General features: G+C 35.9%; 1 protein-coding gene across 1 annotated transcript in view; it reads right to left on the bottom strand.

The window, feature by feature from the left end:
* The window catches only part of LNX2 (ligand of numb-protein X 2), an 81320-nt gene that overhangs the window by 10301 nt on the left and 43848 nt on the right, over window positions 1-27171 (bottom strand). The window contains exons 3-7 of the mRNA XM_004458519.5: window positions 25224-25471; window positions 23318-23517; window positions 12937-13305; window positions 5721-5861; window positions 1512-1689 (exon numbers count right to left, since the gene is read on the bottom strand). Coding sequence (XP_004458576.1) covers window positions 1512-1689; window positions 5721-5861; window positions 12937-13305; window positions 23318-23517; window positions 25224-25471 — 1136 coding nt within the window. The remainder of the gene's footprint in view (window positions 1-1511; window positions 1690-5720; window positions 5862-12936; window positions 13306-23317; window positions 23518-25223; window positions 25472-27171) is intronic.

The following is a 27171-nucleotide window of genomic DNA, read 5'->3' as shown; positions in this document are numbered from 1 at the left end:
TATTGAGTTTTAAGAGTTCCTTAAATATTCCAGAAACAAGTCCTTTATCACATTTTTTATTTGACAGTATTTTCTCTCATTCTGTGTGTTTTTTTCACTTCCTTGATGGTCTCCTTTGCAGCACAAGTTTGTGATTTTGATGACTTCGACTTTGCTATGTTTTTTCTTTTGTTCCTTATACTTTCGGTGTCATATCTAAGAAACCATTGCTTAAGCCAAGATCACAAAAATGTACACCTATGATTTCTTCTAAGAATTTTACTCTTCTATTTATGTCTTTGATACATTTTGAGTCAATTTTTATATATGGTATGAGGTAGGGGTTCACCTCTGTGCTTCAACAAATAACTTTTAAGATGTACTCTTCCATATGAACAAATCAATGGAGAATGTTATTTTTATCCTGGTCATGGAGGCTATTTACCAACACCCACTACCACCTCTTTCAATTATATAGTTTTGATGGGGAATATGAAATTGTCAAGAAGTTTAACCCTAAACCATGACTTTTTAAATAAAGCTTGTCCTCTGCCCTACCTCCTATTCCAATCCCCTCAACCACAGCACTTTAAAGGTAATATATGCCTCTTCTGGAATTTGGAATACAAAAGAGCAAAATAAATCTTACTACCCAGAAATAAATACTCTTTGGCTTTAACCCAGAAATAAATATTCTTTGGCTTTCAAGAAATTTTGTTTTCTATCTAGTCTCTTTAATTTTGCATCCATGATCCCATACCATATAAACAATTTTGCATTTTTTCCTCCAAATTAACTTTACAAGCAATGTTTGCTTTTTAGTGAGACAACCCTTCAGAGCATCTAATCTGCCTCAGTGATGGAAATGTATCTCTTAGAGGATCTTTTCCACATAAAACAATCCAAAAGACTGGGCAACTATTAGCAAATTCTAGAGCTGTCATCAAGCTTCAATAGTTGTCCTTTTTTTTATTAGCATTTTCTAAATCTCATAGGAAGGCATTATACTTTCATTTGCAAGGGACATCATAAAGGATTTTTTTTTTTTTTTTAAGATTTATTTATTTATTTAATTTCCCCCCCCTACCCTGGTTGTCTGTTCTTGGTGTCTATTTGCTGCGTCTTGTTTCTTTGTCCGCTTCTGTTGTCGTCAGCGGCACGGGCACGGGAAGTGTGGGCGGCGCCATTCCTGGGCAGGCTGCTCTTTCTTTTCACGCTGGGCGGCTCCTCACGGGCGCACTCCTTGCGCGTGGGGCTCCCCCACGCGGGGGACACCCTTGCGTGGCATGGCACTCCTTGCGCGCATCAGCGCTGCACATGGCCAGCTCCACACGGGTCAAGGAGGCCCGGGGTTTGAACCGCGGACCTCCCATATGGTAGACGGACGCCCTAACCACTGGGCCAAAGTCCGTTTCCCCATCATAAAGGATTTTAAAAAATCATGTTTACCAGTAAACTTTGTAGAGACTTGATTTTTAAAAATGTAAGTTTAATTCAGGCAGAAGATGTGGTAGCTCAAAATCCTATCTTACCTCTCTTGATCCTGCCATCTCGTGCAAGACAGCCATGAGGTGGCACACTGGTCACAAAGATGGGCAGCTCGCCACTCTTACTTCCCCTGCCTCCAGCAACTGTCATTCCAAGAGACTCGTGTGGCTCCTTCTTTATAGTAATGTGTTTTTCTTGGCATATAACACATTGGGTAAAATCCTAAAACATAAGAAGAAAAATTATTGGATCATGAAAAATATAGAGAGAAAGATGACATAAACTAAAGTATTAACTTATATGGCATTTATAAACTCATATTTTAAAGTTCCTTACTATATAGAACTGAATATATACAGTTCTTAATTGGTAAAAACTCTATACTGAATGTTGTTTGCAATGTAAATTTTGGACTACTGCGTTTTCATGTGACTAGTTATGGAATTGAAAAAAACTCAGGACTGTTCATATATGGAAGCCAAAGCAAAACAAACAAATCATTTGTATAATTATCTTGAACTCTAAGGTAATTCTACAATTAATTCTATAAAAGTCGCGTATATTTAAGAGTTAAGATTCTGATGACAAACCAATTAATTTTATTTTTTCCCTTTATTCTTTGAAAGAAAAGTTGGCAGAGTAAGTATAAAAGGTATGGATTTGCAAACTGCTAGAAATAAGCTGAAGAATTATCTTCCAATCCTTACTGACTAGGATTAACAGAGTTTTAAATCATGAGAAAGGTGTGAATCTTCCTGTAAAACTTTCATGAAAAGCTAAAAGGATACAAAGAACTGAATTTCTGAAAAAGTTAATGATGGGAAAACAGATTTCCAAAAGTTAATATTCTCAGGGAAAGGTATTTTTACTGACTTTTTTGTCACTGACACTGATTGTTGAAACAACCCCTGCAAATAAGTAAAGGAGAATTTAAAACATCGCTTTTCTTTTTGATGAGAATCCAATAAAAGTGAAGTCTATATACTGAATGTTAACATTAAAACAGCAATACTAACTATGCTCACTATGTGCAATGCTAATGATTTTATATGCATTATTTCATTTAATTCTCACAAGAGTTCTGAAAATAACAGGTTTACAGAGGTGGCATCAATCATACAACATTAATGGAGTATACTGGGATTTGAACCTTAAACTTATAGTATCAGTAACTTCTCATGTAAAATTATTTTTGACACAAATTAATCTTAACAAGGTAATACCACTTGTTTAGAAGTTCTATTATTTGAATAGATACACAGAAGATAATTACACATCTTTGAGTTGAAATCTGAATTTTAAAACTGACAGGGCTGATAATTATTTTACTCCTGGGTTGCACACATCAAGAACCACTTGTACAATTTCATAGGAATACTTTAAAAACTATTTTTTTATTTGAAAAGAAATGACCACACCAGGAACTATTAAGATAGGAAAGAAGAATATTTTGGTGAAAATATAGCTGGTTCAGATATTTTATCCAATATATTAAGTGAGCAGAATAAGGGCAATTTCAATATAATTCTACACCAGATAATATGTGAATTGAAATATATGCATATGAAGAGATAAGTAAATTGTATTTATATAAATTATAGCATTTCCTTTAATGACATTATTTTAAAGAGCTGACATGTTACTTGATTATTCATAATGGTATTTACCTAATCCCCAAATCCCTCCTGGGATTCCAGGCCCATCTGCTCTTCACTAGATCTGGAATCCATATATTCTTGAAATTTTATCAAGAGGATAACTTGTAGTGCTCCTAGAAATTATGACCTAGTAAAAACTTGTGACAATCTTAAAGCGATCTCCTATCTAAAGGATATGTTAGTATCGCTCACATTTGGACAAAACTACTTCATTAAAATGACGCAACTCAGGTAAACTCAGCCTTGAGTGTATTTATGTAGGCATTTCAGCCCTCAGGTGTTTAATCAATTTCAGGTAGTTTTTCTTCTTTTTTTAAACTCCTCTAGCTATCTGAAATGTATACATTTTTTCCTCAGGAATCAAATCAAACATTAAAGATTATAATAAGTACACTTCAAAAACCCTTCTAAGGGTTCAAGAGCATGTAAATATTTATCCAAGCAACTACGTAGTGTGTTAATAGTTGACTAACATAAACTTTAATTTTTAACAGTGATTATAGTTGTCTGAGTATAGGTTGCTTTGGTGAAGTGTTGGTGTGTGTTTTCCTTTGGAGATCTTACCAAACCCTTTATTTTTCCTAAACCAGGATTTGACATAACAAATGCAGTATGTTAGTAGTAAATAGCTAAATTAACATTTAAAAATACATTCCATGAGGTCCTTCTAACCAACAGGTTTGCAAATACCTAAAGTAAGAATAAATTCAGCATTGCTATTTAAAAATAGTCACATGAAATTAAAGAGAATAAGATTTAGCAGAGTTTTAGGAGAAAAATACATGTGCTGAAACAAATAAAATAATGTTCTCTATACGAATGTTAGAATGATTAAGTACAGTTTTTAAAATTGTCTTCAAATGATAATGTTGCCATAGACACCTGTATCTCAAATTATTGTGGACTTCAATGAGGTAAAAAAGATTCAATACAAGTTTTGCCTTATAAATTTTTTAGGAATACATATAATTTGTAATTCAAGGACAAGTTGCATGGAACAACTCCTATTCAAAACAATAACTCCCTTTCCATAGTCATCATTATGATGGTAAAATTATAGGTTTCCTTCATACATTAAGGTTTTTGTTCAGAAATGAGAACATAGTCTGTGGATATAATTTCTTTTAAATATTAACTAAACCAAAGACCAGTGACAAGTCTGTACTTAAGCTCAGAAAACTAGATTAACGTGATGGGCCCAAAATACTGTCCCTTTAAGCCACACTTCTTTGCTTGTATACTCTCAAGGCAAGCATCCTCTTGAATAGTTTACCTACATTAAAAAAGTAACTTTAGTGCATAAGAAACTTCCTATGGTTTTTAAACAGATGGATGAATAAGTTATTGTTTACTGAAGCAATTTCATTTTCTATTTTCACATAATTAGGTAAATATTATCTTTTTAAAAATTCTGTATGCCTCATGGTTCAAATGGCATAAATAATATCAAGAATGTAGTAAAGTACCACTCTTTTTGATTTCTGGAACAAGAATGAGAAGGCACTGGCATTTTCAGTCAGATGAAGGACCTAAGACCAGTTAAATACTGACTGAAGAAGCAGTAAAAAAGCTCAACAAATGGGAATTTTAAATGAGTATAGTATTTCTGTAAATTATAACATAAAAAAAATATGCTATATGTGGCAGTTTGCAATTATTTTATAAATCCCAAAGAGAAAGATTATGTTTATAAACTAATCTACTCCTGTGGGTGTGATGCCCTATCATTGCATTAAATTCTGTTGAGAGTCCTTTGATTAGATTACTTGATAAGATCACTTCAGGGCTGTTGATTGGACTATGTCAGTGAAGCCTGAGCTGGCTTGGGTCTCTGCCCTTTGGTGGGGTCTGATATATATGGAAGGTACAGAAAGACACAGACATTGAACAGGAAAAGGAAGCTGCCATATTTCATCCTCCCATGTGGAAAAAAGGACTTCAGTTTGGCCCAGGGGCTGGGAAGGTGGCTATCTTGCTTCACCATGTGGCAGCTGACTTTTGTGAGAAAGCACCTCTTATGGTATCTTAAGTTGAACTCTTCATGGCTTTGGAATTGTAAGCTTTTACCCCAAATAAATCCCTTTATAAAAAGCCAACCCATTTCCGGTATTTTGCATTGGAAGCCCTTTGGCAAACTAAAACAATACATACCTATCAAAATTTATGATTCATTTATTTTAATATTCACATATCTATTATTGCAGACAACCTGACAAATTGCTAATTATGAACTTGTGGATCATATCTTCATTAGGCTTTTTCAACCATATAATCAACTGTTACATTTAAATTAGCTACCCAAGATAATTTCACTTTGAAGTAGGACTAAACAAACAGGGGATTTCTCTGTAAGATAAATGTTTTTTTTCATCAAATCAGTTGACAGAGAAACCTTCCTACCAAGAAATGATCTCTACTGGGTGAGTAACTAGATGACATACTCTCCAAGGTATCAAAACAGGTATTTCACATTCCAAACACCTATGTTCACTTTTTTCAAAAGGATGACAGCCTTCATTTAAATCTTATCAGTTTGTCACAACAATCCTTTGAAGATGACGGAAATTACAAAAACAAAAGAACAAAAAACCTCACCTTGTGTGAGCTGGGTCTGATGTGATACAGCTGCTGGGAGTGCTGTTGACTGCTAATAGGAGTTCCTGCTTCTCGAACAGTGTTACCAGGCTGTGGTTTCCCTGGTCTTGCAATGGTTAAGCTCACCCTCTCTCCACTAGCCTGGAGAAGACATATATACATTTCCACAAGTCATTAATGAGGTTTCTCATTTAGAAAATTAGAGGCAGTGTAATTCAATGCCTTTCTTAACCACTGTATCAGGGCCTGTCCTGGGCAGTGACAGCCATCACCTAGGGGTGAGCAGGGAGGGATTTCGTCTCATTAGCTAATATTTAATACTTCTGAGGTTGAAATCAACATACACAGCTCTTGGACAGGACCCTGGCTCCTCCCTCTCCCCCCGACAGATAACCAAGGCAAAGCAGTCAAACTGCCCTCATCTCCCTGTAACTTCTAAAAGGGTAACTTTCCTTTTAATATTTGTTTGTTCTTTCAAGGTTGGCCTTGGTCTTTTGAAGGAGAGCAAAATAAAATAAAAAAAAAAAGGAAGAACTGATTCAAAACTTGATTAAAATCCACTGCAAAGGTTGAAATAAATCCTGTGGCTGCTGTTTTGGAAGTAATTATCAATGAAACTCTTTAGAGCTAGGTTTCTGCTGTGTCAAATATAAGATAAGCTCAAATACTCATGAAAAGAATGTTTATAGAAACCCCATAAAACAAGAACACACACAACACATACACCCTTAAGTGTTAAATTATTTTAGAGGTCCATGGCTACTAAAATTTAGAGACTCATATCTATCATATTTTAAACAGAGATTATTTATTATATATTTTAACGCTATTTCATATTTGCTTTTAATATACAGACCTGATTTGTTTGTCATGACCACAATTCCCAATTTTATGATTATTCCTATATGATATGCTACTATTATTCCTATATGATAGTTTGCTTTCAATATACTCTGGTAGAAAGTAGGGACTGCCTTATGATTAGAGTCAGAAATACTATGAAATCACTCTATTTTCAGTTCCTAAGTTGGAAAATAAATGATTGTAGCAGTTTTATATAACTGATAATGACAAAAAGAAACATTGGATTATGCTTGTAATCTGATCTGTACCTGGGCATGATTGAGTTATGATTAGGGCATTGAGTCCCCACCCAGTCCCCAACCCTTGGTGGGTGGGGACTCACAGATAAAAGGCATGGCAAAGGACAGAGTTGAGGGTTTTTAATGTTGGAGTTTTGATTTTGGAGTTTGATGCTGAAGACTTAAACTGAAGCCCTGGGAAGTCAGCACACAGAGGAAAGAGAAGCCAACCCCAGGAAGGAAGGAACCTTGAAGCCAGAGTAAAGCAAGCCCCAGGAACGTAGGAGCCCAGGAGGCCTGAACCCTCGCAGATGTCAGCAGCCATCTTGCTCCAAATAGACTCTGGTGAGGGAAGTAACTTATGCTTTATGGCCTGGTATCTGTAAGCTCCTACCCCAAATAAATACCCTTTATAAAAACCAACCAACCAATTTTTGGTATTTTGCATCAGCACCCCTTTGGCCGACTAATACAATGATAATTAAAATTTTTAAAAAATTAGTGGACTTAACAATTATGCATAAAATACAGGATTACAATATATCATCTCACTACCAACACCTTGCATTGGTGTGAAACATTTGTTAAAACTGATGATAACACATTTTAAAAATAATTGTACTATTAACAAAAGTCCATGGTTTAACATGGGCTTCACTGTTTGTGTAGTGGTTTCCTGGTTTTTAAAAAATTCTTTTATCATACATACAATCTAACATCTCCCCTTTTAATCATATTGAGATATATACCTCAGAGATATATACTCCACCCACAATGTTGTGCTACCATTTATTACCAAAACACTTTCATCATTCCAAACAGGAACTCTGTACATTTTAAGCCTTAACTTTCCATTCCCTGTCCCTAATCCCGTCCCCCCTGGTAACCCATTTCTGGATATTGACTCTATAAGTTTGCTAATTCCAATTGTTTCAAATCAGTAAGATCATATAATATTCATCCTTTAGTGTCTGGATTTGTTCACTTAACATGTCTTTAAGGTTCATCCATGTTGTCACTTGTCTCAGGACTTCACTCCTTTCTAGGCTGAAGAATATTCCATTGTATGTATACATTACATTTCATTTATCCATTCATTGGTTGATGGACACTTGTCTTACTGCCATCTTTTGGCAATTCCAAATAATGCCACTATGAATACAGGTTTGCAAATATCTGGTCGAGTCCTTGCTTTCAATTCTTTTGAGTGTATACCTAGTAATGGGATTGCCAGGTAATATGGTAGTTCTATCCTTAGATTTCTGAGGAACTGCCAAACTGTCTTTCACAGTGGCTACACCATTTGACACTGCCACCAACAATGAGTGTTCCTATTTCTCCACATCCTCTCTAAAACCTGTTATTTTCCATTTTTTAACTAGCAGCCATCCTAATGGGTGTGAAATGGTATCTCTTTTCATTCTCATTTCCCTGATGGAATTTTTAAATGGGGCTGTTTGGCCGTCTGTTGTTGAGTTGAAAGATTTCTTTATATATTCTGGATATTAAACCCTTACCAGATATGTGGTTTCCAAATATTTTCTCCCACTGTATAGGTTGTCCTTTAACTTTCATGATAAAGTCCTTTCTTTGAATACCAAAATTTTTACATTTTGATGAGGTCCCATTTTTCTTTTTTCTTTTTGTTGCTTGTGCTGTGGGTATAGTCTAAGAAACAATTGCCCAACACAAGGTCCTGAAGATGCTTCCCTACTTTTCCTCCCAGGAGTTTGATATTCTAGTTCTTGTATTTAGATCTTTGATCCATTTTGAGTTAATTTTTGTACATGGTGTTAGAGGGGTCCTCTTCCTCCTCCTTTTTTTTCCCCCCAAATGGTGATCCTGTTTTCTCAGCAGCGTGTGTTAAGAGACACTTCTTTCCCACTTAAGTACTTTTGTCAAAAATCACTGGTGAGGGTTGATTTCTGAGCTCTCAATTTGACTCCATTGGTATATATGTCTGTCTTTGTGCCAGCACCATGCTGTGTGTTGTTGCTGTTTTTTTTAGGAGGTACCGAGGATTGACCCAAGTCCTCGTACATGGGAAGCAGGCACCCAACCACTGAGCTACATCTGCTCCCCAATGAGGTACCAGTGATTGAGCCCAGGACCTCATATGTGGGAAGCTGGTACTCAACCACTGACCAACATCAGCTTCCCTGAGTTGGTTTTGTTTGTTTGCTTTTGCTTGTGTGTTTTTGTTTCTTGAGCAGGCACAGGGAACTAAATCCGGGGAGGCAGGCACTCAAATGCTTGAGCCACATCCACTCCCACTATGCTGTTTTGATTACTGTGGCTTTGATTTCTTGCCTCCATGATTTCTGATGAGAAATTGGCACACACTCTTATTGGGGCTCTCTGGTATGTAACACATTGCTTTTATCTTGCAGCTTTCAGAACTCTCTCCTTGTCCTTTGCATTTGATTGTGTGATAAATATATGATGTATTTTTCTTCATGTTCATCCCGTTTGGTGTTCTCTGGGTTTCTTGGATGTGCATATTCACATGTTTTGCTAAGTTTGGGCAGTTCTCTGTCATTATTTCTTTGAATATTCCTTCTGCCCCTTTCTCTTTCTTCTCCTTTTGGGACTCCCATAATGCATATATTGGTGTGCCTGGTGGTGTCCCATAGCTGCCTTAGGCTATTTTTGCTTTCAGTATTTCTTTTTCCTTTCTTCTCCTCAGCCTGACTCATACCAAATGTCTTGTCTTTGAGTTCACAGATTCTTTCTTCTGCCAGTTCCAGTCTGCTCTTGAGGGCATTTTTCATTGCAGTTATTGTGGTCTTCAACTCCTGTATTTGTGTTTGGTTCTTATTTAAAATTTCTATTTCTTTACTAAGAGTCTCATATTGCTCATTCATTGTTTCCCTTATATCCTTTCGTTCTGTTTATTTTCCTTCATCTCCTTGAGTGTTTTTTAAGATTTTATTTTAAAGGTTTTGTTCGGTATGTCTACATTCCCACCTTCTTCATTGGCGTTTTCTGGACTTTTGTCCTCTTCCTTTGGATGGGCCAACTTTTACTATTTCCTTGTCTGTGCTCTTTCGTTGCATACTGTACATTTTTATATTTTAAAACATTAATTTTGGGATTTATTCCCTATGATGTCTGTTTCTTGATTTTTGACCAGTTGGTGATAAAACAGATTTTCTTGAGCTTCAACCCTCTTATTACGAAGATCTTCCCAAGGCAAATGCAGTTTACAGGGTTTTCCCTGACTTTCTGAGCATTTGTCTTGGCCTGGGCTTTAATCTCTTAGTTGTTTTGAAGTTCCCTGTTTACAGGAGTTTGGTTGTCCCACCTGTTTCCTAGGAAAAAGATCTCCCACTCCCAAGTTTTGAAGCCAATAGGCTTTTGTCCCAGAGAGTATGTCTTTGTTAACAGTCTCTTTCTCCCATTCTTCCCTGGATATTTTACAATGTTCTTCTGGCCTCTGGAGTTTCTAAATAATTGTTTTAGAAAGTTCCTGCCTGTTTGATACTTGTTTTGGTAGAAGAACTGAATCCTGAAGCTCCATATTCTGCCATCTTCCCACAGTCTTCAGGATAGCCAATTTTAATGTCCTACTAAAAATCATTTCCTTATTCAAGAATCTTATTGAACTAAATAGTTTCAGACAAGTTCTTCCAAACAATTGAAGGAATAGCATTTAACACAAGCCAGACTCCTAGAGCTTGGAGTCTGGGGACATGAACTAAAAGGTAAATACCAAAGTAGAATGCTTAGAATCCTAATATTTAAAATGCAGATACTTCATATTATTAAATGGCACAGTGTGAAGTAGTGAGACACTCCATTTGTGACTTTATTTCAACATACAAAATCATTTTCATCATTGCTCAACATCTCATTACCACCAAATACTCCAAGGTCAGTATTTTGGCTTTACTGGAAAACTCTTTGTTATGCAAATCTAGTAACAGAAGGAAATCCTCCATCTTTCTAGATTGCATGAATGACAAAATATTGTGAATGTGATGGAAGTGGCATTTAGGATTTAAATGATGGACTAACACTTGGGTTTAGGATAACTTTAAACTGACCAAGTATCTAAAATTTGGGGTTTTAAAAACAGCAATTTTGTTAAAGTAAGAATTTTAAAAATGCAGGATACCCAAATGACAATACCCAGAGTTCCTAACTGAGGGGCATGACCTTCTGTGGAGTATAAATTGGTACGATCTTTCTGCAGGAAAGCTTAGCAAAATATCTTAAACCTGAAGAAATATTAAAGTCTGTCAATAAGTTATGGTCCACGGCTACTATAAAGCTATTAAAAATCATGACGTGAGTCTATATTTACTTTCTTGCTACGATATCTTCCACATATTGTTGACATAAAGAGAAAATGACAAACAGCATTTACAAGATGAGTGCATGTATAAGGATTTGTGTAAATATGTAAATATTTATCTGTGAACACAGACAAAAAATGTTTGGAGTGATGTTCACTAAAACATAGATGTTGATTACTTAGGGTTGAGAGTGTATATAATTTTCAATGCCTTCTTCTTTATTTTCTGTATTTTTTCTTTTTTATTCTTTTTACGTGGAGTATGTTACTTTCATAATCCCAAAACAATAAGACTTAATTATTTTCAAAAAGAAACTTAAATTTGGCAACCTCAGTTTTCAATAGTTTGGGAAAAATTATAGTATAAAATATGGTGCAATTATGAAAATTCAAATACAATATATTATCATGTAAACTTAAAATATATTTTCTATTTGTGTGTCTATATTTTCCATATTTTTGGCTAGATATTTAGTGAAGGCTACCTATTTAGGGGTTATCATATTGAAATAACGCCTAAAATTTGCATAGTCCATCTCTTTCTTTCTTCCTTATTGATCTGACATCTCACATTATAAAGTCTACTTAATTCTCCTATGTTGCCTCAAATAAATCTCTTAACTACTCCTTCCTTACCTTTTCTTCCTTCCTTCTCCCCTCCTCTCCTTCCTCCTTCCCTTCCTTTTTTCCCTTCCTTCTCCCCTCCTCTCTCTCCTTCTTCCTTCCCCTCCTTTCTGTCTCCTATTTCTTTATTTTTTGCCTCCTACTCCCTCCAATCTCTACTCTTACAAAATGAACTATTTTCAGCAGATGCAGCAGCTGGCTGATATCCAGAGGCACATATGCTAATACCGTCTTTGATCTGAGGGAATTTTAAGGCACTCAATTTCTTTAAAAGTCTATGAAATGAGATCAATATCTGAATTGCCTCTCAATGCAATCTGTGTATGTGTGTTTGTTTTCTTAAGGCCATATGGAACCAAGAAAGAAGTTTAAAAAAAGGAAGGAGGGAAAGGAAGAGAGTTGGGCTTGGGTTTTTGTACAGTCTTAAATTTTCATTATGTTATTTGATTCTGTGTATATACACATTTTTCATTGACTATAAATCAATCTTAATTTCTGACGCTTGTTTTCCTTTACAGTGTTTTGTTGTACTTACTTTAAGAAAAACACAGTTTTGTTTATCCCTTAACTCTTTAGAAGATGAACATATCATTAAGTGCCATGGCATGTTATAGAACCTGTAGATCTTCTCTGAATGATTTTTCAACTTCTCTAACTTAATGCTCAAGCACATATTTCCTCAGTGAGGCCTATTCTTGCCTACTTGAGAGGCATACTGTGAAGACAGATGTCTGAAACACTTTGAATTCCTAAAAAAGAAAACTCTTTAGAGATAAGAATTAGTCTTAATAAAAAATATTTTTCCTCCTAATCTTACGGTAAAGAGAGTCAAGAGACCAGCTTTGTTAAAACCTTGGTAAATCACAACTCCTTTGACCCTTATTTTCTTTTCTTGTTAAGTGTGGACACTACCATCTGTTATGTCTGGCTTATTAGGTGGAGCCTAGAAATCTAACGAGAAATGAATGAGAAATTATAGTGCCTATACTCTATAAATAGCCAGCCCAAAAGTTTATGGGTATAGAGTTTTTAGAAAAGCTCCTATCTATAATGAAGATGTACTACTATGGATTTTGAAGAATACAGTCATGCTTGATTTTCCAAGAAAATATCAGATTTCCCCTGAAATTTTATGTTATCTGCCAATAAAAGCAAATACTGATATATGATAATTAAGGCTAAGCATACCGAATGAATGTAAAAAGGAATTTACCTGAATGATCTGGGCAGCAAGCTCAGGTGTTCCATGCTTCAGGTCATGGCCATTGATGGCGAGGACTCGGTCATTGCTGCTGAGCCTCCCGTCCTGTGCAGCCAGTCCTCCTTCTAGCAGGTCGAGAATAAAAACACCTGGCTCATCTGTCCTTCGTACTAATTTTATGCCAAGTTGCTCACCAGAGTCCCGTTTATGAAGAACTACGTGGAAAATCTCTTCTCGTGGAGAGATATTATCAGGATGGCTGCATGCTCGGTTGCCAAAGCGTCTCTCTCTAAGTACAGTGAGGTGCAGTGTGCTACATGGCTGCGAAAGGACAGCTCGGGCATAATTATGGGATACATTGCTGATATCATAGTTGTTGACCTAGAAAAAGAATTATGACCAATTAATGATTTTCCCAATTTGTAGAAATGTTTCTATAACATTCCCAAAGGAAATTAATACAGTTAAAATGTTATAAAGTCATTTATAAAGAAAACCACTCTAAAATACAGTTCCTAACTTATAATGACAAACATCATATAGAAAACAGTGGCTAGAATCACAGATGTTAATGAAAGTCTTGAGTTAGTCGTTGGTTCTGCCTCGTACTAACTGGGTGACCCTGGCAAGTTAGACAACTTGAGTGCATTTCTGCATCTGTAAAATGTGTTTCTATCTACTTCATAGGATCAGTATGAGCATAAAGAGGTAACATTAGCATATGGCAAACATTAATGAAATACTAATGAAGTGGAACGGAAACTAAAGTTCTAGAAGACTACAAATTTGCTTTTCTAAATGAAATATACCTAATCTAGAGAAAATAAACTGAATTTTATTTTAAGGACGGTAGTACATTCCAGGTATATAACCTTATTTTAGATGACTGAATTTTAAAGAAAAGCAGATAATCATAGTTTTTACTCTTCTATTAACACATGTGTTTATATATACATAAATACTTTATAAAACTTTGTAACCTTGAAATAAGTATAGCGACTTTTCCTTGGATAAGTAACATCACTGAGGTCTCCCCCACTGTATTTATCTAGGGTTAAGAATTTTGAACTAGCCTGGATGACATCTTTTAAAATTCAGTCATCAAATTCATAGATATCACACACAAACTTTCTATTCTACATTTTGTGACATCTATGTATTTAGTAACTGTCTAAGTCCTTGATAAGATCATTGAATAACATAGGCTCAAGAAGAGAATTTCATGGCAGTTTCTAAAAAAACAGGCTGACATGGATTCATTAGTCAAAATCATTCATGGTTAGTCATATATAAAACTACTTATCTCTAGCTTCACATTTTTTAATTTCACATTCAGATATATCACAAATGACTTTCCTAAATGTCTGGTTGAAATCTAGTTGTCTTTTTCAGCCAGCAAACATGTATCTTCATACTATCTTGAGAAGCAGGTGGAGGAATATTCTACAACTGGCAAAAAATTTTTCCTCTCAGAATGCATGGTTGCCCATGAAATATGAATAAAGCAGAGACCAAATTAAATACTGTTTCTAGATTTTGTAAAAACAGCACTATTGCACAATAAATTCTTTCACATTTTTGGCTAAATATGTTTCTTTACCAATGCAATAAACTGAGAATGCTAAATTATTGATGACAATAAAATATCTATTCTTAATAATGTTCTAAAAGTTCTATTAATTTTAAGTGACACTGACATAATTTAAAACAGTAATATCTGTTCTTAAAAACTGCTCAAAAGGTTGTACATGAATCTTTGAAGAGTAACCAATGCCCTCAGGCTGTATGAGTCTCCTTCGGAAAGAGACTATTAAATAGAACAGTATATATTTTTAATGCAGGCAAAACAAAGTCACATATTGTTATCGCATAGCCTACGTTTATGATCTGCAAATGAACCATCCTAATGCCTCTGGGATTCTTCACATCAGCTTACTGTATTATTTAACCAGCTTATACCAAACCAGCAAGAGGTCAGAGCCCACAAGAGTAAAGATTACCCTTTGTGACTCCACTCATCAGGTTATATATTTATGGTTTTCTTATCAAGTTGAATCATTAACTGGATTTAAGATGACTATTTAGTGTTATTAATACATATGTGTCCATAAATAATAATATGTTTGTATTTCTACAATGTAGACGCTATAGCTTTGGGTTCTCAAAAGTAGTCAATAATTTTGATAATTATAATTTCATTTGAGGTATAAAGGTTGAGTTATGTTACTAAAAAAGACTTCAAAGTAGAAGAGTAAAAAGTCTACTGATAAATGAAACTTGAAAAAATGCTTTACCTCAATGTATTCAGAGAAATGTAAATAAAAACAAAGTACTTGTTTTTACCATGAAAATTTACAAAGAATTAGGAAGATATAAAATTGTTAATACTTAATGCTGGCACATTGCTGGTAACAAAGAACAAAACACAAAAATCAATGTAACCCTGGGTTAAAAATAAATAAACGTGCACTTCAATTACAGTTATGAAAAGCCAGAAGTGGGAGAAAGAAACACTATGTAGGTGTCAAAAATGGAAATTTGGCTTTCTTGGTCTTGGGTACCAAAGTGTCAATATGTCTGGGAAGATGCTCCTGGAAAACCAGTTATAAGACTTCCTCTGTGCAGAATCGGGTCAGGAGCTCAGTAAGGAATGGAGGTAAGGTGCCCTCAAAGTAGAGCCAGCATATGCAGCCAGAGATTTACCTTAAAGTGGCTGGAAAATAGCAAATAGGCAGGAGTGGAAGAATCAGAAACCTGATTTTATGTAAGCTAGGTTGGTTATGCTTCCTGTATTCTCCTATCCAGTCTGCCTCAGCCATGTTAAAGGCAATCAAAGTAAGGATTCTGGGCCCAAGTGTTAAAGGATAATATATCCTAAGAGGCAGCATAGAGGTGGGAGAGGAAACCAAAGCCCAAAGCCTCAATGGAAAGGTCAATCCTGTCTGCTCTGGAACCTTGTTTTTTTTTTCCCCATTTGGAGATTTCCTTTTAAGAGCTAAAACTCCTAGAGGTTCTAAGTTTTGTTTTATTAAAGGAGATGGTTATTCCTAACAGAATGTCATATCCAAATTCATTCTTTATTGATTCAGCAAATGCTTCCTGAGCATTTATTATATATAAGGGTCAGATGAAATATCTGTATCACAATCCCTACCTTTCAGGTGGCTGCAATCACCAGAGAAAGATAGTTTATTCATATGTAAAACACTTAAATGATTTACTGTTATTATGTGCAAAGTGATGAAGAGAAAAGCAATAAATGCTCTCAGTAATTACAATAAGGAGAGTTCAGCATAGGCTTGAGTGGTTGAACAAAGCTTTAAGAACTGAGGAGGACAAAGGAGCCCAAATGAGGGCAGGCAGAAATGTGAAAACGAGCTGCTTGGAGGGAAGCAAAGGGAACTGTTATGTGGGACTCTTCCAGGAGTTCATAAATTCCATGAGGACAGGGACTGTTTTTTGCTCTAAATCCCCAGCCACTAGTACAAAGCCTAGAACTTGTAAGATTTTAAGTATTCAATACAATTTTTAAAATATATTTTTATTATAGAAGTTATGAACTTACAAAATAATGCACATGTATAGAATTCCCATACAACAGTCTTTCACCAACACACCACACCATCATGGACATTTGTTATAGATTATGAGATACCATCATGAGACTATTACCATTAACTATGGTCCACAGTGTACATTTGGCATTATTTCTTCCATAGTCCCCTATTTTTAACACAGGGCATCTTTGGCACTGATGCAAGAATATTACAGTATTGCTGTTAACTACAGTCCATAGGTTACATTAATTGTATTTTTCCCATGCTTCTCATATTCCTCCCAACCTGAAATAGTGAAATACACTCATTCTAGTTTCCAGAAGGACATTCTTGGCATTTGTACTATCAACCACAATTCTCATCTACCTCTGGGTTCACTGTGTCATTCAGTCACTAGATTATTCTTTAGCTTTCTTTCAACTGACATGTATCCCTAGACTACCCTTTTCAGTCATAATCCCTTTTATAAACCAGCTGTGTTAGTTCTGCTCACTATAATGTGTTATCATCAACTCTATCCATTTCCACACTTTCATAGTCAAGTTAATTAAAACTTCTCAGGCATTAAGCATCAGTACTCCTTCACAACCCTCCTCTTATCTCCTAATAACCTATACTCTAGGTTTTAACTCCATGTGTTTATTCTTCATATTTAGTTCACATTAGTGAGACCATGCCATATTCGTCCTTTTGTGTCTGGTTTATTTCACTTTGCATAATGTCTTCAAGATTCATCCATGCTATCATATGTATCCTGATTTCATTTCTTCTTTCTGCAGTATAGTATTCATTATATGTATATACCACATTTTATTTATCCATTCATTCATTGATGGACACTTGGGATTCTTCCATCTTTTGGCAATTGTGAATAATGCCGCTAGGAATATTGGTGTCCAGATGTCTGTTCGTGTCAGTTTTCAGTTCTGGATATATTCCTAGTAGAGGAATTGCTGGATCATATGGCAGTTCTATATTTAGCTTCCTGAGGACCGCCAAACTATCTTCCGTAAACTACGCACGATTTTACGATCCCATCAAAGTGAAGGAGTGTTCCTATTTCTCCACATCCTCTCCAGCACTTATTATTTTCTGTTTTTAAAAAAATAATGGCCATTCTATGTGGTGTGAGATATCATCTCATTGACGTTTTGATCTGCATTTCCCTAATAACTAGTGATACGGAACATTTTTTCATGTGCTTTTTCGCCATTTGTATTTGCTCTTTGGAGAAATGTCTATTTAAGTCTTTTGTCCATTTCTAAATTGGATTGCTTCCTCTTTTATTGTTGAGTTGTAAGATCTCTTTATATAGAATGGAAATCAAACCCTTATTGGATATGTGGTTTCCAAATATTTTCTCCCATTGAGTGGGCTGCCTGTTCAACTTCTTGATGAAGTCCTTTGAATCACAAAAGTGTTTACATTTGAGGAAATCCCATTTATCAATGTTTTCTTTCATTGTTCATGCTTTTGGTGTAAGAGTTAAGAATGCACCACCTACTACCAGGTCTTGAAGATGTTTTCCTACATTTTCTCTAGGAGCTTGATGATTCTAGCTTTTATTATTTAGGTCTTTGATCCATTTTGAGTTAATTTTTGTGTAAAAGTGTGAGATAGGGGTCCTTTTTCTTTCTTTTGCCTATGGCTATCCATTCCTCCCAGCAACATTTGTTGAAAGACTGTTTTTACCAGCTGAGTGAGTGGGTCTGACGGCTTGTCAAAAATCACTTGACCATAGATGTGAGGGTCTGTTTCTGAACCATCAGTTCAATTTCATTGGTCTATGTGTCTATCTTTATGCTAGTACCATGCTGTTTTTACTACTGTAGCTAAGTAATATGATTTAAAATACAGAAGTAAAAGTCCTATAATTTCACTTTTCCTTTTTAAGATGCTTCTGGCCTTTTGGGGGCCCTTATCTTTCCAAATAATTTTTTTTCCCCTTGAGGTACCCAAGACTGGGGATTGAACCTGGGACCTTGAACACTAGCACTCAACAACTGAGCCAATTGGCTTTCCTGAGTTGGTTTTTCTGTTTGTATTGCTTGCTGTTCATTTTTGTTTTTCCAGGAGGCACTGGGAACTGAACCTGAGTCCTCGTATGTGGGAGGTGGTAGCTCAACCACTTGAGCCACATCTGCTCCCCAAATAAATTTGAAAATTGTGTTTACCGTTTGTTTAAAAAATGCTCATGGAATTTTTATCAGGATTGTATTGAATCTGTATATCAGTTTGGGTAGAACTGACATCTTTATGCTATTTAGTCTTCCAATCCATGAGCATGGGATGTTCTTCCAATTACTTAGGTCTTTTAAACTTTCTTTTAGCAATGCATTGTAGTTTTCTGAATATAATTGCTTTACATCCTTGGTTAAGTTTATTCCTAAATATATGATTCTTTTATTCGCTATTGCAAATGTAATTTGCTTCCTTATCAGATTTTGAATTACTAGTGTACTGAAACACAGCTGAATTTTTTGTATTGATTTTCTATCCTGACATTCTACTGGAATCATTTACTAGCTTTGGCAGCTTTGTTGTAGATACTTTGGGACTTTCTAAGTATAGGATCATATCATCTGTGAATAGTGAAAGTTTTGCTTCTTCCTTTTCAATTTGGATACCTTTTATTTCTTTTTTGTACCTGATTGCTCTAGCTAGAACCTCTAGCACTATATTGAACACCAGTGGTGAGAGTGTGCATCCTTGTCTTGTTCTTGATCTCAATGGGAAACTTTCAATCTTTCACTATTGAGTACAGTGTTAGCTGTGGGTTTTTCATATATGGCCTTTATCATTTTGAGAAAGTTTCCTTCAATTCCTGTCTTTTGTAGTATTTTTATCAAGAAAGGATGTGTATTTTGTCAAATGCCTTTTCTGTGTCAATCGATAGGATGTGATTTTTCTTCATTAATGTTGTGATTTGTGCTGATTTTGTGTTAAACCTTCCTTGAATGCCTGATATAAAGCCCACTTAACATGATGAATAATTCTTTTAATGTGCTGTTGGATTCGATAGCAAGCATTTTGTTGAGGATTTTTGCATCTGTATTTATTAGGGAAATGGGTCTGTAATTTTCTTTTTTTGTAATATCGTTACCTAGATTTTGTACTAGGGTGGTATTGGCTTCATAGAATGAGTTTGGTAGTGTTCTTTCTTGTTCAATTTTTTGGAAGAGCTTGAGCAAGATTGGTACTAAATCTTCTTTGAATGTTTGGTAGAACTTACCTGTGAAACCATCTAGTCCTGGGCTTCTCATTTTTGGGAATTGTTTGATGACTGTTTCAATCTCTTTACTTGTGATTGCTTGTTGAAGTCTTCTATTTCTTCTAGAGTCAGTGTAGGCTATTTGTATTTTTCCTAGGAATTTTTCAATTTCATCTATATTGTCTAGTTTATTGGCATACAGTTGTTCATGGTAACCTCTTATGGTCTCTTTTTTCTGTGAGGTCAGTAGTAATGTCCCCATTTTTATTTTTTATTTATTGATCTCTCTTTTTTTGCAGTCTAGCTAAGGGTTTGTCAATTTTGTTAATCTTGAACCAACTTTTGATTTTGTTAATTCTATTTTTTGTTTGTTTTCAATTTAGTTTATTTCTCCTCTCATCTTATTTCATTCCTTCTACTTGCTTTGGGAATAGTTTGCTGTTCTTTTTCTAGTTCCTCCAGCTGTGTAGTTATGTCATTGATTTTAGCTCTTCTTTTTTAATGTCAGCATTGCAGGCTATAAATTACGCTCTCAGGACTGCTTTCACTGAATCCCATAGGTTCTGATATGTTGTGTTTTAATTTTCATTTGTCTTGAGATATGTACTGATTTCTCTCACAATTTCTTCTTTAACACGATGATTACTTAAGAGAAGAGTGTGCTGTTTAATCTCCATATATTTGTGAATTTCCCTTTTTCTGTCTCTTGTTGGTTTCTAACTTTATTCCATTATGATCAGAGAAAGTGCTTTGTTTAATTTTGATCTTGTTGTATGTAATGAGATCTCCTTTGTGACCCAACATATAGTTTACCCTGGAGAAAAATCTAGGAGCACTTAAGAAGAATGTATATTCTGCTGTTCTGGGATGAAATGTTCTGTTAATGTCTATTAAGTTTAGTCTATTTATCATATTATTCAAGCTCTTTTATTGATCCTCTGCCTGATGTTGCATCCAATGCCGAGAGTGGTGTATTGATGTCTCCAACTATTATTGTAGAGATATCTATTTTTCCCTTAAGTTTTGCCAGTGTTTGCCTCTTGTATCTTGGGGCATCCTGGTTAGGTGTATACACATATATCATTGTTATTTCTTCCTGGTGAATTGCCCCTTTTATTAATATATAATGTCCTTCCTTGTTTCTGATAACAGTTTGCTTTAAAGTCTATTTCAGCCCGTATAAGTATAGCTATTCCAGCTTTTTTTTTTTTTTTTGGTTACTGCATGTGTGGAATATCTTTTTCCAGCCTTTCACTTTCAAAATTGGTATCCTTGGGTCTAAAGTGAGTCTCAGCATATAGATGGCTCATATTTTCTTATCTATTCCACCAGTCTATGTCTTTTGATTGGGGAGTTCAGTCCATTAACATTCAATGTTATTATTGTAAAGGCAGTTCTTATTTTACCCATTTTGACCTTTGGGTTTTATTGCTCATATTTTATTTTCATTGTTTTACATTTTTAGTTACTTTTATTGATATAATTTTCATTTCTAGACTCCTCCAAGCCTCTCTCTCCTGTCTTTTTTTTTCAGGCTGTGGCACTCCCCTTAGTGTTTCCTGTAAAGTTGTCTCTTGGTTACAAACTCTCTCAGTTTCTGTTTATCTGTGAATATTCAAACTCGTCCTTCTTTTTGAAAGACAATCTTGCCAGATATGAATCCTGGCTAGCAGTTTTTCTTTTGCAGTATCTTAAATATATCATAACACTGCCTTCTTGCTTGCTTGGTTTCTGATGAGAAATCAGCATGGAATCTTATTGGGTGTCCCTTATATTTTATACATCACTTTTCTCTTGCTGCTTTCAGAATTCTCTTATTCAAATTCATTTTTATTAAATGAATAAATTAATGAACAAATTGGTATGCCTGGAACAAGTCTGGGCTTGATCCTTGAGTCATATCCATGCAAGGAAAGCAGTGTTACAAATACATTACCCTACAGTCATGTCGGATTTGGGGGAGGAGAGATGGGAGGCAAAAGTATTTGATGGGATATCCTACTAAATTAAATATGAAGCAGTGAAGGCTTAGACTAGAGAGGTTACATGGAAAATCAAAGTAAGGGGAAGGTATCAACAGATCACAGTGAAAGACTGAACAACTAAATCAATAGGGGACGAGGCCTAGAGCTTGGGTTCCTAAAAATCCTTTTTTCTTGTTCACAAACATTTCTTCTCTCTCCAAGAGTCATTTATTCTTTTAGCTTCAACTATCATCTAAGCCTATACAGTAGAATTCTCACCATCCCATCCCCTCAGTCTCCACATGCCCTCTAGTAAAATACTATCTTGTGCCAGGCTAGTTCTTTTTTTGGAATACCTATTTCTTCCTAGAGATCATGAAAGGGAAGAAGTAGGGGTGATATCAAATGAAAATGAGGAAAGCTGCAGTAGGGAGTTGATGAGAGATGACAAAAATTTTTTTCTATCTCATCTTTGGCAGTTTGAGATTATTTTATAAATCCCCAAAAGAGAATGATTATGTTTATAAACTAATCTATTCCTCTATGTGTAACACTCTTGATTGCATTAAATTCGTTTGAGGGGCCTTTGATTAGATTACCTGTTAAGTGTTGCTGTAAGCTTTTATTGGACTACATCACTGATGTGTGACTCAGGCTGAGTCCTGGCCTCCATGCTGGTCTGACATTAATGGACTCACATAGAGAGAGGAGGAAAAAGGGAGCCAGCATATGTGACACTGCAGTGAGCAAGAGAGATGACTGCTTAAGCACAAAGCCTCCAAGAGGCTGGGCATGGAGCAGTTCATGAGGAGACCAGCCCTGTTATACGCCTGATAGCTTACAGCTGAACTTGAGAAGAATATGAAACAACCGAGACTGACACAGGAGGCCTGGAAAAAGACAAGTCCTATGCCAGCTTGCAGCTGAAATCAGGAAGAAAGTGGACCAGCTGATCCTGAGAGAGGAAACCTGAAGGGAAGGCTGAAACCCTGGCAAAAATCGCCCATTTTGATTCAAAATGTGGCAGCTGACTGGTGAGAAAGCACCTCTTATGGTGTCTTGAGTTGGACTTTCCATAGCCTTGGAATTGTACACTTTTACCCCCAAATAAATTCTCTTTATAAAAGCCAGCACATTTTTGGTACTTTGCATTGGCAGCTCTTTGGCAAACTAAAATACCATCTTAAATTCTGTTATATAAATTATAAGCAACTAGTGCTGTATGGTTCCGCCTTTTCTAACTTTAGCAAGTGGTGTGGAGAAGGATATATCAGACAACGAAGGCAGTTGATGGATGGGCAAACGGGGCTTGGGATAAAGCCAATGGGAGGAAAGAATTTCAGGACAGGTGAAGGTAGTACTGAAATAACCCATCATGAAGTCCACAGCAGGGAAGGGTCAGGCTACTCAGAAAAGTCTGAACACCCGGGGCTGAATTATAAATGGGTTTGAAATTAGAGGTAGGGAGAAAAAATATATATCTAATATATATACATAGGAAAATAGAAGAAATGCAGATAATTCTAATCGGTTTTACACATAAAAACAACAAAGCTAATATTTATATTATTCAGTTTCCACAAGCCCACAGTTTTCTAAGTTTTACAATTTATACAGAAGAACAGAAAGATACAAGTTAACAGAATAATTAAAATTGGCACCTGAAGAATCTGGTCTCCAGCAAGGAGTCTTCCATCTCTGGCGATTATCCCATCTCGATAGACTTCCTGGATAACAATGTTAATCAGTGGAGTTTCATTGCCACCCACAATGCTAATTCCTAATTGAATATAAGGATTAGACCGATGGATTTCAATTGTGGTTATTTCTCCTTCTGGCAAACTAAGTGGCTGTTGTGCAGCTGTCAAGTTAAAAATGAGAGAGAAAAAAGAAAAACATTTAAATTCTGATTATCTTCAAGTAAATAAGTTATCTTATTATGCTAATAGACTATTTAAAAATTCAACAATACCACTGGATAAGAAACAGAATTACAGAAAAGATCTATGTGTTAAAATTATCTAAAAATTTCTTCTTTCAGGGCGGATGTAGCTCAAGTGATAAGGCTTCCTCCTACCATTTTGGAGGACCCAGGTTCAATCCCTGGTCTGTCTGGTGAAAAAGAAGAAAAAGCGTGCCTGTGCGGCAAGCCAAGTGCCCATGTGGGTGCCCGCAGGGCAAGGCTGAGTGCCCTCATGGTGACCCGAGTGCACATGCGAGTGCCTGCTTGGTGAGCTGAGTGCCTGCGTGGTGAGCCAGTGTGACAAGCCAGGTGCCCACGCAGCAGGCCGAGTGCCTGAGCAGTGAGTCAGTGCCCGCGCCAAATGAGTCGTGCAGGAAGATGATGCAGCAACAAAAGAGACAAGGGGAGAGTCAAGGTGAAGTGCAGCAGAAACCAGGAACTGAGGTGGCACAATTGACAGGGAACCTCTCTCCACATCAGAGGTCCCCAGGATCAAATTCTGGTGAATCCTAAAGGAGAAAGATGAGAAAACAAACAAACAAAAAAGAGAAACAGATACAGACGATCACACAGTGAATGGACACAGCAAAAACAGCAGGGTCAAAGAGCTGGAGGGGAAGAAAAAAAGAACAAAAAAAGTAATCTTTAAATAATTAAAGTAGCTACTTTGTATCATGCAACTAGGGACACTGTGATCAGATTAAGGAATATTAAGAAAAAGTCACCTCACTCCCAAGTGGTAAGAGAGTGTGGCCCATGAGATAGGTGTAAAACAATGCAAGGCAGTATAAATAAAAGACTGACTCTGTGATATGAAAACACTAGGGGCTTTGGGAAAGTAGGCACATCAAGGTCCAGGGAGGCCAGGGAGCTTGAATTTAGCCTTGAGAGATGAAAAAGGTTTAGGACTGTAGAAGGGGAAATTTAAATTTGTATAGAATTTGTAAAAGAGAATTATTTTTATAAGTAAATGCCTAAGACCAGCTACTGAGATTTATAATCAAGGTTTGACTGTGAGCTATTTATTTCCTAGCAGACCACATGGTTACAGTAATGGCTGGTATCAGAGAAGCACTGTAGCAGGAAGCATGGCTTTGGACCTGATATATATCTAGCCATTTACTGGCTGGATGAGCTTGAGCAAATTATTTAGTTTCTCTAAGCCTCAGTTTTCTCACCCGTTAAAGAAAAGCACAAAAAAACAGCACAGAGTAAGCACTTAATCTGAGCTACTATTTTGGGTGTTCTTAATGTTGTTTATTCCTCATGTCAAGAGGCAAACAAGATACTAAACACATAAACAAAAAAAAAAAGAACAATGCTAATGACTAGTGAGTTCATGGACCATAACGGAAAAGGGATGAAGGACCATCTTCCTCTGGGGCAAAGGACTTTTTCACTTAAAAAATGCAAACTGTTAGAACTGCACACTTGAAACAGTGAATTTTGTAGTATGTAAGTTATATCTCCATAGTTACTTTTTTAAGAGAAAAAAAAGTTTATGTTGGGAGAGTGGGAGGAAGTAGAAGGAAGAAAGGAAAACAGTTTGAAGATACCCAATTTGGAAAAGAGATTAGATATGAAAGGAGGTAAACTCCACCCACTGTCAGCTCCAGCGCTCTCCTCAAAGGCGGGGTTGTCCAGGCCAGGTTCCTCAGCCCATGTCGACAGAGATGCTGATGTAAAGTCCCGATCGGCAGGCACTGCTCCCATCCCCGAACTGTCTGTTTCTGGTGACAGAGTCCCTGGATGATCTACTACAGTGGGTCCATTTTCACTCTCAATCTCTGTCTGAGTTTTACTAGTTTTCCTTTTCTCTAGGGCAACTCTCCGATGAGAAGCTCCAGGACATCTAGAGAGAGAATATCAGGTGGTTTGCAGATTTGAAAGGGGAAAAATGTGTTTACTAGAATAAACATTTGCAGAGCAACAAAAGAATGGTAATGACTTCTATGCAAAAAGCACCTAGAAGTATCCACCATGGTACATAAATCTGGTCTTGAGCTCCAGTCAAACGAAGAAGCACTTCCAACTCCACACAGTAGATGAATTCTTAAAAAAGCATTGGAAAGAGCAATAGTTTGGTACATTTCTCAAAGAATGTTTCAATCAAAATTGTATTCAGGTACATATTTAGATCAGCTAAAGAAGTCACTAACAGAAGAAGAGAATAAAAAAGACATAAGATATATAAAAACAAATAGCAAAATGGCAGGCATAAATCTACTTTATCAGTAATTACATTAAAAATAAATGGGTTAAACACTTGAATCAGAAGATAGTGAAGGACAGAATGGATAAAAAGGACAAGAGAGTCCAGAAGATTTGTGAGTAAAAAGAATTGAGAGTCCAGAAATAAACCCATACATTTATGGTCAACTGATTTTCAACAAGGATGCTAGGATAATCTAATGAGGAAGGAATAGTCTTTTCAACAAATGATACCGGGACAACTGAATAGCCACATGCAAAATAGTGAAATTAGACCCATACCTCAGGCCATATACAAAATTTAACTCAAAATGGATCAATGACCTAAATGGAAGAGCTAAAACTAAAAAATGTTTAAGAAAACATCAGTGTACATATTCATGACCTTGGATTAAGCAATGGTTTCTTAGATATGACATTGAAAATGCAAGCAAAGAAAGAAAAAAATAGATAATTTGCACATCATAAAAACTAGAATTGCTTGTCCTTCAAAGGACACTATCAAGAAAGCGAAAGATAATTCTCAGAAAGGGAGAAAACATATTCAAATCATGTATCTGGAAAAAGTCTAGAACTCTAACAATGCAATGAAAAGGCAAATAATTTGATTTTAAATTAGGCAAATGATTTGATTTAGACATTTCTCTAAAGAAAAAATAGAGAAAGAACCAAAAATCACATAAAAAGATGCTCAAGATCATTCATTAGTCATTGGGGAAATACAAATTCAAACCACAAGGATATATCACTTCGTACCCATGAGGATGACTATTACTGAAAAAAATAGACAATAACAAGGGTTGGTGAAGATGTGGAGAAACTTGAACCTTTGCGCATTGCTGGTAGTACTGTAAAATGGTATAGCCACTGTGGAAAAAAGAGTTGGCTGTCTTCAAAAAGTTAAACATAGATGTACTATATGACCCAGCAATTCTACTCCTAGGTATGTACCCAAGAGAAATGAAAACATGAATGTTCAAGCAGGCTTATTCATTATAGTGCCAAAGTAGAAAAAATCTGAATGTCCATCAATAGATAAAACAGATATGCACATGATGGAATATTAGCCATGAAAGGCAATTTAATACTGATTCATGCTACAACAAAAACCTTGAAAACATTCTATTTAGTGAAAGAAGCCAGACCAAAAAAGACACATATTGTATGATTCCATTTATGTGAAATGTCCATAAAAGTCAGTCTATAGAGAAGGAAAGTAGATTAGTGTTGGCTGGGGGGTTGGGGGTGGGAGTGTAGAGTTCTGATAATGTAGAGGTCTAATATGGGTTTTTTTCTGGAGTAATGCAAATGTTCTGGAATTAAGACAGTGGTGATGGCTGT

Source organism: Dasypus novemcinctus, chromosome 15 (assembly GCF_030445035.2).
Source record: "Dasypus novemcinctus isolate mDasNov1 chromosome 15, mDasNov1.1.hap2, whole genome shotgun sequence".
In the NCBI taxonomy this organism is placed as follows: Eukaryota; Metazoa; Chordata; class Mammalia; order Cingulata; family Dasypodidae; genus Dasypus; species Dasypus novemcinctus.
Note: the sequence above shows the minus strand (reverse complement) of the source record. Positions and strands in the feature narration are given on the sequence as shown.